Source organism: Neopsephotus bourkii, unplaced genomic scaffold (assembly GCF_033783945.1).
Source record: "Neopsephotus bourkii isolate Nb327-2 ecotype Australia unplaced genomic scaffold, CSIRO-AGI_Nbou_v1 NB_1052, whole genome shotgun sequence".
Classification (NCBI taxonomy): Eukaryota; Metazoa; Chordata; class Aves; order Psittaciformes; family Psittacidae; genus Neopsephotus; species Neopsephotus bourkii.
In genome coordinates this window covers 2,237,761-2,257,537 of record NW_026901541.1, presented here as the reverse complement: position 1 = coordinate 2,257,537, position 19,777 = coordinate 2,237,761, and the positions used below count along the sequence as shown (strand labels likewise).

At 35.8% G+C, this 19,777-nt stretch overlaps 1 protein-coding gene across 1 annotated transcript in view; it reads left to right on the top strand.

Moving 5' to 3' along the window:
* Positions 1 to 19,777, top strand: part of GPC6 (glypican 6) — a 738,749-nt gene that overhangs the window by 542,128 nt on the left and 176,844 nt on the right. Inside the window, exon 4 of the mRNA XM_061361119.1 lies at positions 6,903 to 7,068. Coding sequence (XP_061217103.1) covers positions 6,903 to 7,068 — 166 coding nt within the window. The remainder of the gene's footprint in view (positions 1 to 6,902; positions 7,069 to 19,777) is intronic.

Genomic DNA, 19,777 nt, shown 5'->3' with positions numbered 1-19,777 from the left:
TTCTTCCTTATTTCTGTGCAACAGAAAATTTCTCATCCCCTGGGAGTGAAAGAAATAAATTATTTCAGAGATTTTTTTCACCTTATCTTTGCCCTTGAAATGCTGGGGAAACAACAGGCAAAATCCATACCTCAAATTCTATTTAATGTGGGCTTACTCTAACAAGAGATGTGAAAGGTAAATATTTTTCCAGAAAATTTGCAGGACACATTTTTCAGCTCAGTAATCTCTCACAGCATGTAACCCCCCATATACTGGAGTATTTTGCCAGCTTGCAGTATTTTCAGTCTAAGAAATTCTCAGTTTAATCCTGTTTATAATCAAGCAGCATGCTTCCAGCTACTTTGTTTGAAACAGTTATGCCTCTGACAGGTAAAATTTAAGGGATGTAAGAAGAACATTTTAATGTTGACATCTGAGCATTCAATGTTTTATTTTGTAAAAACTTAAATAGTAAAAAAAATAACGCTTTAAAATATCTCACAGAAGTGATTCAAGAGATTAGAAAAAAATGTTGTAGAAAAAATATCCCTGTGACTGCAGCTTTCCAAGTGGTTTTCTAAATTTGGATTTTCTGCATTCAGATAATCTGATAAGTAATTTTCCTAGTTTCCTAAAAATAGGAGAAGCTATTCTTTTCCTCTGTAAATAGAGGTTTAGTCTCACCCATTTTGTCCTTATGTGATTTTGCCCTTGACTTCTGTGGGGAAGTTGTGAAATTCCACAGTTCATTTCTCCAAGAATAATTTATCATTTGATACGCAACCTCCTGTTGTAATCACTTAGAGACTTGCAGTCCTTATTTTCCTGTAGCCAGTTTCAGAATTACATGTCATGATAACTGAGGTAAATCACAGATTAAAATGGCACTTATGAGCAGTGTTGAAAAATTCTGGTACATAACTTTTAGGGGTTTATCCATATAGATACCTTTAAAAATTGCCTGTAAATTTTATTTTTTTTTTCATCTGTAAAATGGAAGAGCAATATTTGTCAGCCTTCCAGAACTACATATATATACAGGAACACAACTATAGACATACTAAGAAGACCAAATAATAACGTATGAAAAATGCCTCAAATTTTAATACAGCATTGAAATTAAATCAATTTGCCGTATTTCTCATGATTTCAACATTGATGACAATGAAAAAGGACATCTCAGCTGGACAAGGGCAATAGCTAAAAGTTCCTCTTCTTTTAGAAAAAAATAAGGAGGCTTCTCTCAGTTGCAGTGTGGTAACTGCTTAATGCTGAACAGTTTGTATCAAATAGTAAATGTGTAATTTCTTTTTTACAGTATAAAATTTTCTAGGTTTCAATTATATTGCCCTAAATTTTTTTCTAATAGCTTGATTACCATATTGAACTATGTATTCTTTATTTTCTAAAAAAATACATATTTTATTAGATGTGAAAATAATACATGTAAATTTACCTGGTTTTATTTCATCACATTCTAGAGATATACTATCCCAGAATTGGGACAATCTTACATCAGTTTAACTGGCTGTAGCTATTTACTTTTATTTTTGTACTATTCAAGCACAAAGTCAAAGATGCAAGTATGAAGCTGTAGTACTCAAACCAGATCTTCTATCGTTCAGTCATCTGGAATGATATCAATTGTTAAAAAGATAACTATTTATATCTTTAGGAGGTTAGTATTAGACTGGACATTTGGTTGATATAAGCAAGTATTCTCAAATTGATCTACAATATTAATTCCCAACTGAGTATGGCTGATGCGGTATTTCCGGTTTTATATCAGGTTGTGCTATTAAAGCAGTGAATTGAGATCTTAGCATCTAAAAGCCAGACTGAAACAACGAGAAGTACTTCAATAAAGCATTCAAATATCTTATTAATATTTCTATGTAGTTACAGAGATATTTTCATCTGAAATCTGATGAAAGGAACTTGCTTGATATCTACATTATTAAATAAAATCTGCACTAGCACAGTGCTCATGAAAATAGCTAAAATATGGACAAGGAATAAAACAAATCATTTGGATCCAACTGTGAGCAAATCTTGTTTGAAGAAAAGAAAGAGCAAAAGGAAGAAAAGCATCATTGACTGCTAAGCTTTACCTGCTTTTCCTAATATTAAAAAAAAAAAAATAGGGAACAATTGTAACATTTTGAGAAGATAGTTTCAAAGATATCTGACAAAAATAGCAAATTATTGGGCTAAACTTTAGTCTTTGTACTGAAGTGAATTAAAAATGAGAGAAAAAAGGGCCTCTAGCTCTTAGGACGGGTGATCCAAAGGTTTGCTGTAATCCTGTGTACCTTATAAAGTTTACTTAATGATACATCTCAATCTGATCTAAGTTACTTTACTGTTGCAATGGGTGATAAGAAACCCTTTTTTCTTGCTTAGGAAAAGTGTCCTCAGTTGTAGCAGGCTGAATGCAATAATCAGCAACTCTTAATTAAAGGTTTTTCTTCCCTCTCTTCTGAAATTACAAGTATGAACTTCTATTCCTTATGTCCCATTTGATTTTAAATATAATTTTGGATAGAAATACTAGAATTATACTGTGGAGATTTAGGACATAAACACTCTCTCCAGTTGAGCACCATTTACGTGCGATTGCAGGAATAAAACTCACCTTCTTGTCTAAAGGAAAGTATTTGATACTTCATCTTGAACACCAAATGGGAAGGAAGTAGGAATTTTTACTTTTTATCCAGCAGCTAGTTGTTAATGCATTCATCAAGTTTGTAAGAAATAAAATTCAATCCTCTTGTCCTTCCCAGACTATGGGTTATTCTAGTATAGAGCATTTTAAAAGAGTATCTACTTCCTGGGTCACTTGGCTAGTTATCAACAGGTTCTTACTGCCGGTTTCCCCCCCAAGGTCTTCATGCTGAGGGGTGACTCTGTGTGATTTCAAACAGGATCAGTTCCTTTGGGAGCATAGGAAATGCAGGAAGAAGTTGTTTCCCTCCAGCTGTTGTCTCTGGATGGCACTCAGTTTGGATTAATTTTGCTCGTATTTGATAGATTTTATTATATGCCAAGATTTTATTATATGCCAAGAAATGGCAGTATCTGGACCTAAGTATGGCTTTATGCTGTGAGTTTAGGTACCTTCTTTGAAAGAAAACTGCTACCTTATTACCAGACAACATATACCAGCTACTTTGGTAGGAAATCTATAAATTAAAGTGAAGAAACTGCATGTCAGTGTGTTTGATCCTTCTAAAGGTGACCAGCTGTTTAATCAGTTTGTCTGATTGCGTATATCAGAAAGAAGATTTATGTTTGTGTACCTGACAAAGCCAAGATTTTTGATTATAAAAAACAGGTCAATTACATAACAAAGCAGCATTTGCAAATGCATTGTTACAGGAGAGTACAATCTCAATTATTTATATTTGCAAGTTCACCATGCAAAATCTGTTTTCTAAATGAAATACTCCCCCTAGAATTTCTGAAAGGGAAAACAAGTGTTGAGTAATAAAGCCCTTAAGAATCTTGCTTTGGGGTGTTTTTGCATGTATGCGAAACCATACATTTAGATAAAGCTGAAGTTGTCAGAAAATGTTACAAAATGCAGTGATATAACATGTCCTGCAGCTACTAGGTTGAGTCAAAGCTCAGAAATGCACTTTTCTAATGGACTGTCTTCCTCATATGCTTATACTAGAATGAAGATGTCCTAGTCAGTCAGGGAGACAGCATGATATAATTAATGACTCCTTTATAGCTGTTTCCCCTGTTATATCATTCAGTGGGTTCTGATTGATTTATAATGCATGATTTACATGAGGACTACTTATTTCTAAACTGTGAGGTTCATGGAAATGTCTGCTGTGATTAGCACAGAGCCAATTGCAATGTATTTTGAACACACACCCCAAAAAAAGCTGTATCTATGGATAAATATCAGTTGCAGAAAAAATATTTAAACTCCTGAGTTGAGCTTCAGCTTTCCTCAGCAAATGCAGGTCTTAAATACTTCTGAATGAAATGAATATCTGCCTTTTGACTGGTCTGCAGAAAAGTATTATTAGCCTTGAGAGACTCTAATTATTTTTTTCTTTTTTTTTAAGATAGAAATGGGCTTTGTAAATACACTTCACAGAATTTGCCAATAGCAAGGAGTAGCAAGACAATTACAGGTGGCTGAAAATCAATTGTCTGTGATAATCTCCAGATTTCATGTGTTCATAGCTTTCTGAAATACACTCTGAGTATTTTTATATATGGGATTTTTTTTTTAACAAAGATTTCATCATGTTAGAGAAAAATTTCAGTATTTTTTGCATGATAGGTACTTCAGCTGTTGAGTGAGGAAAAAGATCTGACCGTCAGCTGAGGCTGAGAACTAAAACATGGCTGCTCAGTGAAGGCTAGGTTCACAAAGGCACATAACTGCTGTTAACACAGTATTTAACTTCTAGATTTCAGACTTCCAAGACGTGATAGCTACTTACCTCTCTGACTACCCTTGTGATAAAATAAGGCTCATGTAAATATTTATGATATTTGATATATATAAATATAGAGGCTCTCTTCTCTCATCTTGCTCTGCTTTTACAGAATGAATTTGTCAGGAAAATTTTGTGCAAGTTCAAGATTCTGTAGGTATATGTGCTGTTAGCACAAGTACAAAGTGGTTTTCGGAATTAAGTTCTGTTTGGGAGAACATGTGGATTCCAGCTGAACTCGGGTCAACTAGGTGCTGACAACTTTACATTGACAAGACTTTGGGGCCTGGGAAGAAGCATAGTTTTAAGCATAAAAGGAACTTTGTTGATAAAACTCTCAGTACCCACAGGCAGAAATTACTCAGGCTTTAAGCAGCAATCTCAAAGTAATTTTGAAGATTCCATGAGTGTATGTATTCTGCTTACATCCTGCTTTTGGTGCTAAACTTTTTGTAAAAATGGGCCTGTTCTAAGTTTGGAGAGAAAAAGTTAAAACAGTTGGATAAAAGCCTCTAAAAAATAGTTCTGAGCAGTGGAAAATGAAGTCCAGCTTTCCTTTTTGCATTTTCTGCTTTTTTAACAAGGTGAAAGTTCCCCCTGGTGGTTTTTTAACCCATGGTTCATTCATAACATCATTCCTCCACATGGATTCTTTGATATCTGTGAGGAACTGACCTCATGCTTCAGCCTTTTCCTTAATAAAGGCAGTAGTAGATCCTCTCTTCTTGTTCTCCCAGCTGTCTATTTTCACAAAACTCATAGGAACTTCATGTTCTGAGACCTGAAGTTCTCTGTCAAACTTGATTGAAATTGGCTAAAGATTCAAAGCTATCAGAAAAGGATGGATAAATATACTTTCACACACACCATCAGAGTGTTGTGCTAGTAAAGTGCATTTCCCTAGGAAACGAAGGCAAAATTCACTTCTGAGCATACCTGAGTATAGCATCTGCTGTAACTCTTAACAGAGTCATTTTCTGGTAAAAATGCCCAGTGTGAAGAGTATGTTCTGCATACTTCTCTAAAAATCAGTGTTGCATTTATTCATAAACCAACAGAATGAGTGAAAGGAGTGCCATTGCTTTGTGCTTTCCTGTCCAGGAATTTCAAAATCACTGAGGAACATGTAGCCCTTTGTCATTGCTCTAGATTGTCACCTCAGCACAAGAAACTTGCGCTCCACTGCACCATGACAAGTTGTTATTGCAGTAGTACCTAATGTATGCTTTTAATGCAAAATTTCTGGCCTGAAAACGTATATAGTAGTAGTACATAGGATTTTAAGTCTGAGATGAAACAATTAAATATGGAAATGAGAGGATGAGGGAAATAATATTCACTCAAGGAACTTCACATGATTGTCAGACGTGACTAATTTGTGTGTTTTAAATTTAAGTATGGAGGATTCAGTGAATGTCCTCCAGAACATGATTTACCATACCCTTCCAGAGGTAGGATAAATAAAGAAACAACCCAAAAAGGACCTATTTCTCTCCACTGAACACAGAAGATACATTCCTGAATAGATGACCAGCATTTTGATTACTAAAAAAGATGAAATAAAAGGAAACAATAATGGAGAAGCCTTGTGCAAAAACCCTTCTCTAACCTCCATGTTCCCTTTCAAGGAAACCTGTACAATTCTAGAGCAAACTGTAACACATATTGCTAAAAAGTAATATCTACACACTGCTTCTTTCTGTCAGCCATGCCCAGTGTTAAAGACTGACTGGAAATCCTAAACTCATTGGGTATCTTTCCATTGATGCTGGTGGCTGCTTTAAGTTCACCACTTGCAGCCATGTTGTACCATGCTGATATGGAAACAGAAATGCATTAGACTGCTGTTGATAATGCTTTTGTCACTCGAGATGTTGAGAGCATACAAAAAAAAAAAAAAAAAACCTTATGAAACTGTCTGAGAAGACAGAAGGATGTTTTTTTTCCTGAAAACAGAATGATATCCCTCTGTCATGGTGCAGTTCTGAGTAATTTTATAGAAATCATCACAATTGTCTGGATTTACTGTGCTTTAATGAAGTGGAGAATCTGATCCAGTGACAATGTGACTGACAGTTCTAGCTTGAGTAGGAAAAGCATGGGGTCTCCTCAGGATCCTCTGTGTTTAGGATCAGTCAGATACTGTCCAGATGATTCCCTGGAAGTTTTTCCTTCTCTTTCCTGTAGACTTTGTGTGGGAGGGCTGGGCACACAAGTACTTCCATCAGTAGGTGAGTGTTGATTTTTGCATTCCTGAAAATTGCTGCTGGCTGTACTAAATGAAATTAATTGACAGGAATCGATTAGTCTAATAGGAGAATGTTATTAAGGGTTGAGTTCTTTCCACAAATTGCCCCTTCTGCACTTACTGCCTGAAAGGCATAATCTCAGCAATCCCAAAATTCACAGGAGATTGATTTCCTCCTTTTTCTTTTTCTTTCCCCCCCTTAAATTCTGCAGGTCAGTCCCACCCCAGGGTGCATCCGGGCGTTAATGAAGATGTTGTACTGCCCTTACTGCAGAGGACTTCCCACTGTGAAACCTTGCAACAACTATTGCCTCAATGTAATGAAGGGCTGCCTAGCAAATCAGGCTGATTTGGATACTGAGTGGAATCTGTTCATAGGTAAGAAGAGTTTAAATATTAGCGAAAGGAAATGCTTATAATGGCAAACATCTGCAGAGTTTTGTGAGGTTAGAAGACACTGTTGATACTCGCAATGAAGCAACTGCAGATGTACCTTACTTTCTAATTGACCTTACGGTTTGCAGTAGGAGATTACTCTTCACCTCCTGAGCCAGTAACATTTTGTATTTCACATTTCAAAAGGAATGGTGTGGTGTTACGGCTTCTGAGCTGAATTATTACAAGATATGTGAAATGCTGAGAAAGCTTTCATTGAGGATTTGATAACGAGCTTAACGTGGTAGAAATAGTATGTATTACAATTGAAAACTAGGCTTTTGCAAGCTAAGAGAGTAACACTATATATACAGTCAACATAAATCACAACGGCTGCTGTTCTTTATTCTGGTAGTACATAGGCAAAAATCTTCAAAAGTTACATAAATGACAAATTATTAATTCCTTGTTCTTGACTGAAATATTTTAAGTCTCCCTTTTACTGTGTTGAATAGAAAGTACCAAACATGCAATCAAAATGTTAGGATTGAGCACAGAGTATGCATTTAAGGAATACTGCTATTACAGTTTTATTCACATAATTCTTTACTCAACTAAGAAATTTCCTTTAAACAGCCATTCAGATATCCTGAACCAAAGAAAAACAACAACAAAAAAAACCAAACAAACAAAAAAAATCACCCAGTAGAGTAATATTTCACAAGTAATAAGAGCTTCAAGTTGCTTCTGATTATAGACACGATAGGATAAAGAATTAGATAAGGCTAATGATAATATAGAAAGAAGAGAGCCAGCTAGTTACACCAGGCACTAATGAGCATCACAGTCTAGACTGGGTTTCAGGAAAGTAAAAGCACCTGGAAAACATGGGATGAAACACTTTTTATGACAACTAAAGAAAAGAAATGCATTTTCTACTTTTGAAAAGGCAAAATACAAGTAATCTCATCTTTCTTAATTTCAAACCCCACTGACCAATGTGACTTCAAAAATTTGACTCTGACTCATTCATGGATTTTCACTTTACCCAGTGGTGCAAGATGGATAGGAAAAAGAAAAGAGACTGAAAAATGAATCAGAGCATGAAGAGTGAGAAAAATCCAGTGCTCTATAAAAATAGCACATGGCAAAAATGCAAACAATAATAAACAAATGTTGTAAATAAATGTGTCTTCTCAGTTCCTCCAACTGGTTAAAGGAGCTGACACCACAGGCAGTGCTGTATGGAAGGATAACTGTGGGATTACTGGTGTGAAAAGAAGAGTCAGTTCATCCTCAGAAAGCTAAGTAGGAGCTGATGAAAACACAATACCAATCTACTGAAGACATTAAATAAGTTACTTACCCTTTACCATTAAAGAGTAAGCAAGAGCTGGACTGTCACCAATTCTGATAGAAGAAAATAATGTAGGCTTTCAGAAAAACAAAGAAAGAAAATCCCAAACATTTTAACTGAAATAAACAGCAGGTTTTATTATGGCAAACAGCTGTTCAAATCAAAAGCTGAAAGGTAGGATTTCAGGTCTTAAGAGAAAGCACCTTTTCTGGTGCTTTAAATTCTGTAAGAGTGCTGGGCAGGGTGAGGTATGTGTTGGAAAGCATGGAAATGCTTACAGATTGAGACTTTCAGAGTCTTTGATGCAAAGCCCTTGTCTTCATCACTGTCCTTCAGATTTTTATTGTTCCTGCTCTCAGAAAAGAAAAACTGCATGAAAGCTTGTAAGTTATGTTAAAACAGAGTAGTAATTCATTAAATGCTGTGCAATACATTATGTGCTTCCTTAAAGGTAAACAGGCTTAAAGGCAATTATCCCTTCAGGTCAGTGATGACAAGGTAGTATAAAGTACAAACACATCAAGAAATGTTTCCTCTTTCTTCTACCTATACGACTTCTCCTCAAGAACTTGATGGGGAAGGGAATAGAGAGGGAGAGACGGAGGTTTTCCTGTGTTTGGAAAAGGTATTCTGTTTTATCCCATTTTTGAGGCCTCTGACAGTTTTGCTGAGCATGAGGATCCTTACTCCTTCCTTTATAAAAGATTGAAATGTGGCAAGTTGTCTCTGTTTCCGACAGCTGTCAGAGGCTTTCTGATAACACACATAATTCCCTTCATACTAAACACACCAAAACTTCTACTCACTGAATTAATACGGACGGCAGCACTTTACAGCACCGCTGAGCTGAAAGATTGGAAATTATGCATGGGCAGTTTTTATCTCTGTTCCAATACTAGGAACCATGCACTAGGAAAAATAAAATATATATATATATATATATATATAATTTTGTGCACTAACAGTCTCTGCGTGGGCAGGAATCCTCAATGTTAGAGCATATTAATACACAAGAAGATAGTTTTGCTTTGCTCATAATCTGTGTATTGCAAGGATGTTTTGGCAGAAGTGAGTACTAGGAGAAAATTCTCAGATGTGTTGTCAGTAACTAAGCAAATACTGTAGTTTGGACTGTCTCTGGTATTGTTCTGTAGTTCCTGCAGTTGTCCAGCAACACCCAAGATATACAAGTGAGGAGGAGCAGAGGAAAGTAAATGGGGTCTCTGACAATAGGATGTATTACATGTTCCACTTAGTTTATAAATATTAAAGTTGGGACTGAAAACACATTTATATAGCACTAATAAATCTTGCATCTACTTTCAAAGCTAGGGAGAGTGGGACAGCTTCCCCTAAACATCTGGTGCTTTCCAAGATTTTATAGACTGTGAAAGGTGGGAAGAGGTGAAACAGCTGCAGCAGCATGACACATGGTTTATTGTATTTTTCCTGTTTGTATCACCTTAAGGTCTGTGTCCTTTTCATGTAACATTTCATTACAGGCTTTTTGTATTTTGTTGCCTTCATTACTGCACAATAAAAGCCAAATGAACCACATCTCACTCTAGCAGAAATCCTCTAAAATTCAGAATTTTGCCTGAGAAAGGAAAACAGTGTTTAATAAATATATTATAGCTATAAAACTATAATGAATAAATGCTTCTTCTAGGTAGCTATATAAAAAATGTAAGAGGCATTTAAAAGTAAACCAGTCACACCAACTTTGGACATGTGTATTTTGGCAAAGCTTGTTTTGCTTATTAGTTACGCCTCATAATCTCCTTTGCACCAGCCTCAAACAAAGTTAATAAGTGCAAGATAAAAAGAATGAGTAGAGGAACTGTACTGCTGAGGAAAGAGGTTGCCTCAGGGGAGGAGCTGACTGATTCTGTGCAACAGGGTAAAAGGGATTTTCTCTGTCTCATGGCCCCATGGATATAGTCAAAATTATACCAATTAACAGCAATAAAGATCAGGTATCCCACTTTTCGTTCTGTCATGGAAACACAAAAGAGACATAAAATTATTCCCATTTACAAAAATTCAAACCCCATCTATCTTCAGGAATTACTTTCAATTTTAGCAATACTGTTAGTTGTCTTTCTCTAGCTACTCTGTATTTCAGTCCCTGTTTCTATCTCGAGATTGTCTGACTTTCCTTAACATTGGCTTTCTCTACAATTGATCATTTATTTCCCTTTAACTGCTCTTTTTCTCAAGCAGGAATGTCAGTCAAGGAATGAGCTCCCCTTAGTGGGCACCACACTTTCTCTTGGTGCCCTCCTTCAGCTTCAGAATCAACACCCTCAAAAAGACGATTTCCATGAAAGTGGGTGCATCTCATTCTGACCACTGTGTTATCCGCTAGTTCATATCCACAGCCATCCTTCTGATCCAGCTGGAGAGCAAGTGGCTTTGCTAGCAGTGTCTTCAATATTTGACAAGCTCTGTAGTATATAGCAAGGCAGATCAGCATGTACTGTAGAGCTCAAGGCCAGCAAAGCTGGCATCCAGGCTCAGAGATCCAGAGCCACCTCTTACTGCCACTGCCGTGCCGGACTTTAGCCACAGGAGAAAATCATATCTGCAAATTTTCAGCAAAAGCTTCTCCTTCCAGTCTTGAAGTTGTTTCATGTAATGACATTACAGCAGCTCTGCACTACAAATAAATTTTCTCATTACTGTGCTTTAAGAATCCCTCTTTTTAATTCTCATCAGTATGACTCAGACACCTTAGGAGACCTCTTGAGGTACAGCATACCATGCAGTCTCACTTGATTGTTTTAAGCAAAACTCCCCATCAAAACCTTAACTACTTATTCCTAATGGAAGCTTTACAGTGATGAAAATATGCAGTCAGTTTTATTTAATGCTTACAAAAGCCCTCAGGACAAGGATAAACATTTTCTTTTTAGTGCTTCAAAAGACCACCTAAATTTGTCCTTTTTAATGGCTTATTAGAAGAATAACTTCAAGACTCACTTTGGTTCATGGAAAAATCAGTCTGTAATAGTAATCCTTTACAATTTTCTTGTTCCTGTGTGAACAGCTACTGAAAATGAATACAGCCACAGCAGTTAGGCATCTACATATCAGGTTCATGGAAGTAGGAAAGCTCTGAAGTGGATTGAGATAGGGTTTTTCACCTCTTCTTTCTCTGAACTGTGCAATATCTGTCACTTCTATTTACCACCAGTACAGACCAATGTCTGGCAATCTGTTGTAAGTCTCAATAGGCCCAAGTCTTGCTCCTGCTTGATCATGGTTAAGTAAGAGCTAAAACCAGGCATGTTAGCAATCTTGGTTGCCTGGCTCTTGAATTTCTTCCCTTTGCCAGCCTCCTCCTTAATCATTATATGAACATATGCTGTATGCTCATAAGGACTCTGGGAGAAAAAAATATTATTCTCTTCATGGAGAGGCACTTCAGAAGGTTCCTGCATTCCTGCAGTGCCATTGCTCTGAATTCTGGTAGAAATTAGTGAATTTTGGTTTCACAAGAATTGAATGGGTAATTGAGTGCAAACACTAAAATTTCATAATGTTCATCTTGTGCTCATATGAAAACTGACAGTATTTGCAAAAAGAAGTTCAGCCTAAAAATCAAAACCTGTAAATATAAAGCTTTACTTTCAGTTAGTGTCAATATTATTAAATGCAAATATTTAATTGTTTAGGCTAAAATCATCCTTTCTTACTTTCTCCCTGAATGAAATATATCATGACACCTCTAGTGAAACCATCTTTGCCTGTTATCAGAATGAGAATAGATAAATGTTAACACAGAAAATAGAACTTGAAACTACATAATATTTTAAATGATCTGTTCTTTCTGATAGATTTAATTTTTTCTACCCATTTCTTAGAGAAATTTCAGTGCCTCCAGAGTTTGGAGAAGAAACATTTTCTGTAAGTCTCTTGTCTGTACAGGCTACAGGAGCTCTTATACACCAGTGTCTATTCCCTTAGTTGAAGTGGCGGGTTTGGTGGATAGCTCTAAGGACTGTGAAGCCCCATCCTGATTGTATATGAAAAAATGGAATATGTAGTTTAGAATTATTTTTCCCCACTTTAGCTTATGTTTCCCAAAAGCAAGGGAAAATGAGCAGAGTACTCTGTTGTGTGGTACAACCGCAAATTCAGTTGTTTGAAAGTTGAGAACCGGATTTGTGGATGTAAATCCAATGTTTATGAAAAAATCTTTAGTGTGCTTCAGGCCCACTAGTCTCCAGAATGCATAAGTAGCCTATTTGAAGGAATTTGCAGGGATACTGAAAAAAAAAACCCAAACCAGACTTAGCATCATAAAACAATTGTGTCAGTTCAGGATAAAAATATGTAGTTGCACAAATGAAATGTGATCTCAACTTGATGATACCAAATTGAAAATTACAGTATTATAATTTTTAAATTCTCTAATAAGCAGTAGCCTTCATGATCCCATATTTTCCCCTTGTTTTCCAGAAATAATAGAATCGCTGCCTATAATTTAAGTATGACACCAAGACCTAACAGCTTACTTAGAATATATAGGAGAACCCCTGAAATAAAGGGAACATCACCATTCAGTGAGGTAAATAATGTGTAGAAGAAGGAAACTGTATTAGCTGTTCCCCTACTGTTTTTTTCCCCTCAGAAGTAGAAAGCATGCACAACCTGGGCATGTCATTCCTTAGATGGTAATGAATTCAGCCTGAGAGAAGCTTTCTGAAGTTGTGGGAGTCACAGCAGCATGCAAATAGCACCAGCACTTGCCTGCTGCTTAAACTCTACTTGCCCTGCTAAATCTCTGTGACTCCTCCTGGGGCAATACAGTTTCTTACAAGCAGCTCACAGCATCCGTTGCCCTGTATATTTGCTCTAGCATATGTCACTGAAGAAGGAGGTTCCCTTCTGTGGGACTATAGGAATCTTCTTCTCCAGTTACTGGCTAGGACTCATCTGGCCTGATCTTGCTGTTCACTGACACTGTTGGCAACTATTGACTAGGAAGATGCATCCTGAAAGGATGCTAATGGCTTCACTCCAGGTGACTCTTGAAACCTGCAGCTCCTGAAGAGGATTCTTGGAAATGCAAATGTTTAGTTGAATGATAGCATCAAATTTCTTGGGCTCCTGAACTTTGGCATGACTTGTGGAAACGAAGTGTGGTGACTAACTATGCTATTTTTTGTTAAGGGTAGAAAGATATTAGCACATGTGAAGCACATCACCCATCATCATGTCATGTGACAGCTAAAAATACAGGATTGAAGTCAGCAATTCTAGAATTCTGCCTTTGCCACCCATACACAATACTCCTGAACTGTATGATTTCTGCATTTGTAGGGAAAAGCTTCTCAAAACTTGGAGTGGTATGAGAGCTGCACACTCAGCGTTTCTACCAGGCATAACAGAGCCCCAAGTTGACTGCAGCATTTAGATCGTACAGCATCTTTTGAAAATAACAAAGCTGATCAGCATTTTCAAAAAAAGTTTAAAAGATTTTATAATGAAACCATTGGACATAAATGATGACTTTTTAGTTCCATTTTCATTCCTCATATCCAACTCCTTCACATCATTTTAAATCAAAGTGAAATGAATGGCTCATGAGCGCAGCTTAGAAGTTGCACAGAATAGCAAATTTGTCTGTGTTTACATTCAAGGGATGGGAAGTGCTGGGGAAGGTGTTTTGCTACTGCCCTTCCAAATGCTGTGAATGAACACAGCATGGTTACATGAGACACCTCTAGAAACAGGAGAATATGTTAATTATGTATTGCTTGAATACTGCATGAAACAAGCATTATTATTTTGTACTTTTCTAAGTCCATAGCTATGCTTCCTCAAGAGAGTTCTTGCTTGCAGGAGTGCAGTAAACAGTACTGCTTTTTCTGTCCTAGGCTACCGTGTATATTAACATCTCAAAAGAGTTTTCAGTGGAGGAATATAGCTCTCAATTTATTATGCTTATGTAGGGCTGAATCCCTGTTTACCTACAGGAGCATCCCTCAGGCACTTCACTGTGCTGATTTCCCTGTTGCACAGGCCAGGGACGAGATGCAAAATACTGTGCTTCTTACCTGGTCTGGTTTCACTTTTGGTTTAGGGGATTTGGGACAGCATGTCTCCCTGGCATATGAAATAAGGCTGTGAATAGAGCACACACCCAAACTGCAAAATTTGGCCATGCTCTTCCAGTTAAGTTACCTGAAAGAGCTACTTCAATGCAGTTGTTTTTTCAAGGAGTACAAATCCAAATGAAGAACATGTGACTTTTTATTTTTTCCCAAACAGAAATAAAAATAAATTCCACTTTAAGAAAAGCTTGGTTAACCAGTAATGTGTGTTACTTTGAATGATATAAAGCAATTTCTTTCAAATATTGCGAGCAGGAGTGGTTAAATATCAATTTAATTGGTACTATCAATTTAACTTGATACTTTGGCTGTACTTAATTGGGACAATGTTGTATTACATTAGGAAGGGTAAAAATTACATTATCTCTATAAACACGTCTTCAGTTACATGATCATTTGGCTTGGTCAATATTGATAAACTTCAGATGATCTGAATTTTGTTTTGCAGTCACTCCTTTTTTAAGGGAAAACATAATGATGCAGTAATTTGAATTTTACCCAGAGGAATACTGAAAGTTATATTTCAACTTTTGCCTCTGTGTCTATTTTTTCTATTTTATTTCTTTTTGTATTCAGCTGTATTTAAGACCATATATCTGTATTTTGTTGCACTGTGACACCATTTTATAATTTTAACATTTTGTCTTGGAAGCTGCATCTATTTTAGAAAATGCATAAAGAAAAATAAATTTTCATACACAGAAAATAGAATTTGAAACTACATAATATTTTAAATGATCTGTTTTTTCTGAAAGATTGGTTTACAAACTATTCCAGATTCTGTAAACTTCATATTAGAAACAAATGTCAAATTATGTTCTCCATTATCCAGGTAAATGTAATAGAGAGATACATGTAACTCAGAGCAAATTTATTTTACAGCAAGATATCTTCCTACTTTACTACTGTCAAAACACATGGTTATGTCTGTAAATGCTTTGCTGAGGTTATTACACATTATCAATACAAGGTGATAGGTGTAAATCCCTTACCACAATCATGTCAAAGCAAAACTGGCATTGATTCACTTTATTGTAATTTTGAGCCATTGCCTGATGAAGGCTAATCTGTTTATGATAATAAGCTCTTAGGTAGTTCATTATGTTTTTTACAATCCTGTCCTGGGACCTTAAAAGGAAACTGCACTTTCTTTTTACTTGAAATATAGCTTTAATTTCCTTTTCGAAATAAATCTTAATGCTCTACATAAACAGTATGCAAAAAAGGAGATTTGGGGTTGTATCTGCCAAATTCCAGTAACGAGATATTCAGGGGCTTCTTAGTATCAGTTCCCTACGCTTTTTTAGTCCTTGAACTTCAGATCAAGTCTCAGTTTGACCTTTCTTGAAGAATAAAAACTCAACCAAAATTCAGTAAAAGAATTCAAACATGTAGATAGTCTCAATTTAAATCACTACATTTCCTTTAATTTTTAACTGCTTATGTAGGCCTTTTTTGACTGGCACATAAGTGACACCATGTTGCCAAAAGCTCCAAACCTTCTCTAGCAATATGGCAAAAGTATGTAATTTTGTATGGATTTTCCTTTAAGTAAATATGTTCCTTAGTGTAAACAAAATAGCGGGTTTTTTTTTCTAATGATGCCACATAAATAGACAAGGGCATAGATTACACTCAGTCAATTTTCTCATTTCAGAAAGTCTTTTTAAGGATAAGCTGATAGAAAAGAGTGAAAAGTGGTTGACAAAGCTATAAATTTTTTATGGCTTGGCAAAGAGATTATGATGAAGATCCCTACACAGTACCTCATATCAGCACCAGATTTAAGTAAAAACTTCAAGTTCTTGAAGCAAAATCTTGAAACCATTAGATCAGATTTTTAGTAAAATAAAAGACTGAGTGAATAATCCTTTCTTTCTGGAAAAGGTCCTACGAATTCCCTTCTTGCAGTATGTGAAGCCTCCATTTCATCTTGTAATTATTTTTTTTTTTCATATGCAGGAATTATTGGGAAAAACACGGGGTTCTTTCCCTCTTTTCTCTCTACCTCAATATCAGAAAGTCTTACCATTTCTATAGTCACGAGAACCAGTTTGGCCGACAGTGCTATGACAGAGCTGCTACGCACAAAATTCATTCAGCATTTTGGCAACTGTGAAATCTAAAAATGTTCTGAAGCATTTGGAAGATTCCAATGTGTTTAGAAGGTAATATGAAGGTCATATGAAAAACTCAGCTCTTTATATTTCTTATTTCTCTATGTAACTCTGTCACCTGCCTTGTAATATAGCATTCAACATCCCTTAATGTCGTTTATATTGCAAGTTAACCTATGGGAGTTTAAACTCCCATGACACGTATTTTTCATTTAGCCACCAGAAGCACATACTGAACTTTCCATTTAAGTGGGAACTCACCTTCATAATATCACACTTCCATCTGCAGCAGCAATAAAGAGCCTTTCTATCTGTCTCATCTTGTTAACTCTTAAGATACAAATAACTATGTAGGGAAAAGAATAACAGCTTGCAAAATAAAGAATGCAATTTTGGGTCCACTGGATATTTGTTGCTGACCTCAAAAGAGAATCCAATATTTCAACCAAACTTTGCGTTTCATTGTGATGTTGTGAAATGAGATGAAGGTCAATCTTTGCCTTCAGTGTGCAGGTTACAATAGCATCATGATTAGCTCAACTGTAGGATGAGATGAAAACTATCACTAAACTGAATTATGTACCATAGTAAATGGACAGTGCCAAAAAGGCAAGAAGTTATCCTGAGCATAAAGCAATAAAACATAGAGTACTCACAAGTTGCTAGTTTGAATTTCATAAATGAAATTATACAGAATGACTTCTAGTAGATTCCATTCTGACAAAACATGTAGGATCACACCCACTGGCATTTAGTTATTCTTCAGCATTCTTATTTTAATACACTGGTTAAAGGAATCTGGTAAACAAGATATAGACTTTCCCTACTGTAGGAACATGAGTGACAGTTACAGTTTTTGATTTGTGTTTCAGTTACACACTCAAAAGAAGGGGTTTATCTATTTCTTCTGACAAACTAAAAATAAATCCATGAATGTTTTGTTAGTTGAAACTGCTGATATCTGCTCTGCTGGAAACATACTCTAAATCAGATTCTCATCTTTGTACTGCACTTACTCTTTCATTAGCTTTTCATACCAATTAGAAAACTAAATGGTTGTGTTTCCTTTTTGCTTTATCCTGGGAGATTTTCTGTCAGGAAAACCTTTTTGTGGGAGGCATAAGAGATGCCTGCTCCAAGCTATGCTGATGGCTTAGAACACATTTTAGTAATAGGGAAATCTTCTATTCCAGATATTAATGACTGACATTCTCAGTTTAGCTCGTTGGCTGCACTCAAATAAATCATTTCTAAATTATTAGACAGTTTTGAGACCTTTCATAATATTTGGTGTAACTGTCTTACAAGATTAATACATTCTTACAGTATCTTTCAGTCTTTTATTCATGTAAGTGCATATTATATTTGGTTTGTTCAAATGCAGTTGCAAGGAAAATACATATAGAACCTAGTTTTCTGTCTGATGCATGTTTTGAAGACTGGATATATAAATTAACGTCTTTAAAATTACAAAAAAGATAAACTATGTCAATGATATGTTACCTCCTTTTTAGGATGCCTCTCTCAGTTGTGATCAAGCTTTTTTATAAAAGTTTAATAAAAATATAATAAAGTACTCAGGTTGAAATCATTAGGGACAGCATAGCAGAACTTTAGCTGATGCAAATCATGTACTAATGGAAATATGGCAGTGAGCAATACATAAAGATCTAATTCCACTGATACTGAATGTATCTCTAAAAAATAATTCCAAAATTATTTGTTCCTGACAGATAAACGCACCTTCAAGTTCCCTGGTCCCCATTCAATTCAGGAAGATAATTCGATTTTAAAATTTGGGGAGCTTTTGCTCCCATTACAAAAAGGAATTTCATAGTTTGAATATCTAGTTATACAGGTGATGAAGTCAAAAGCAGAGCTGCTGCAGGAAGTCTGATGGGTAGACTAAGGTTAGTCTTGTAAAAAGGTTCAAGTTGTATTCACATTCGTTTGAAATCTGGCAATATTAAATCCAAGCATAAGCCCAGGTAGAGTTTACGTGAAGATACTTCTGATCCAATCTGCCTTGTCGCTACAAGGCGCAACCTCTAGACGGCTACTTCTTACAGGGAAAGAAACCATCAGGTAAACGTGACTTGCACTTTTTGAAGAATAAACAGTCTCAGAGGGAAACAACAGGTTACAAATAGCTTTTTCCAAAGTACACAACACTGATTAATAATTCCCATTTGTGACTTTATAGTACACTGTGACAAGAATGCAGCCCTTTTCAGCTAATTACAGTATACGTAGTGTTGTTGCTGTAAGGGTTTTCCCAGTTGAGATCATCTCTAAGCTCTTTTAGTGTTCCATATAAATATGCAAAGCATGTTGCACATAGGAATCATACTGCAGTTTAATCAGTGCTGTAGATGTGTTTCTACTCATCACAATTCTTCGCTTACTTTTCTAAGAGCATTCTACTTCATTGTAGCTTCACCTCTGTGGACTTCTGAAACAAATGGTTAAGCTGAAGAATATTGCTTTTGCTGTGGGTGAAAATAATAAGCATTTATGAAGTTGAATAATCTCTCTTTTTAACTTGGTTACAAATTCTTGTGTTATCATAAGTCTTTTTGTTCAAATTTTTGAATGCTTGCCCATAAACCTTCACAAAGTTTGAGAGATCTGGGGATACTATGCAAAGTAAATAGTTCTGCCTAATGTCAGTCTTCTGTATCTCATGATGTTTTAGTATTCTAGTTTGGTTTATTTGCAGATGTTACCATAACATCCTTTTCTTGGAAAATCTGTCTTTCAGTATGTGCTACACATACTTACTAAGTTGTTGTAAAAGAGAAATGGAAGACACTCAGATCTCTGATTTACTGTATTTCAGGACAGGATTTTTTGAGGGGAGTAGATTTTCTGATTTTTTTTCCCTCTAGTTCAGAATAGAGTTCAGGTATTCACTACAAGACCTTCTTCATGCATAAAAGTATTATTCCAAGCACTGGAGATCCCTAATACAGACAAGAAGAAAAAATAATTAGCTTTTCCTGTAGACCAAATTACTTTTCAGTACTTGCAAGAAATATACTCTTTAAAATAAAAAGTGAAAATGGTATTGAATTAGTAGTCACTGGATGTGCACTCACTACTTTGCATTACTTTTT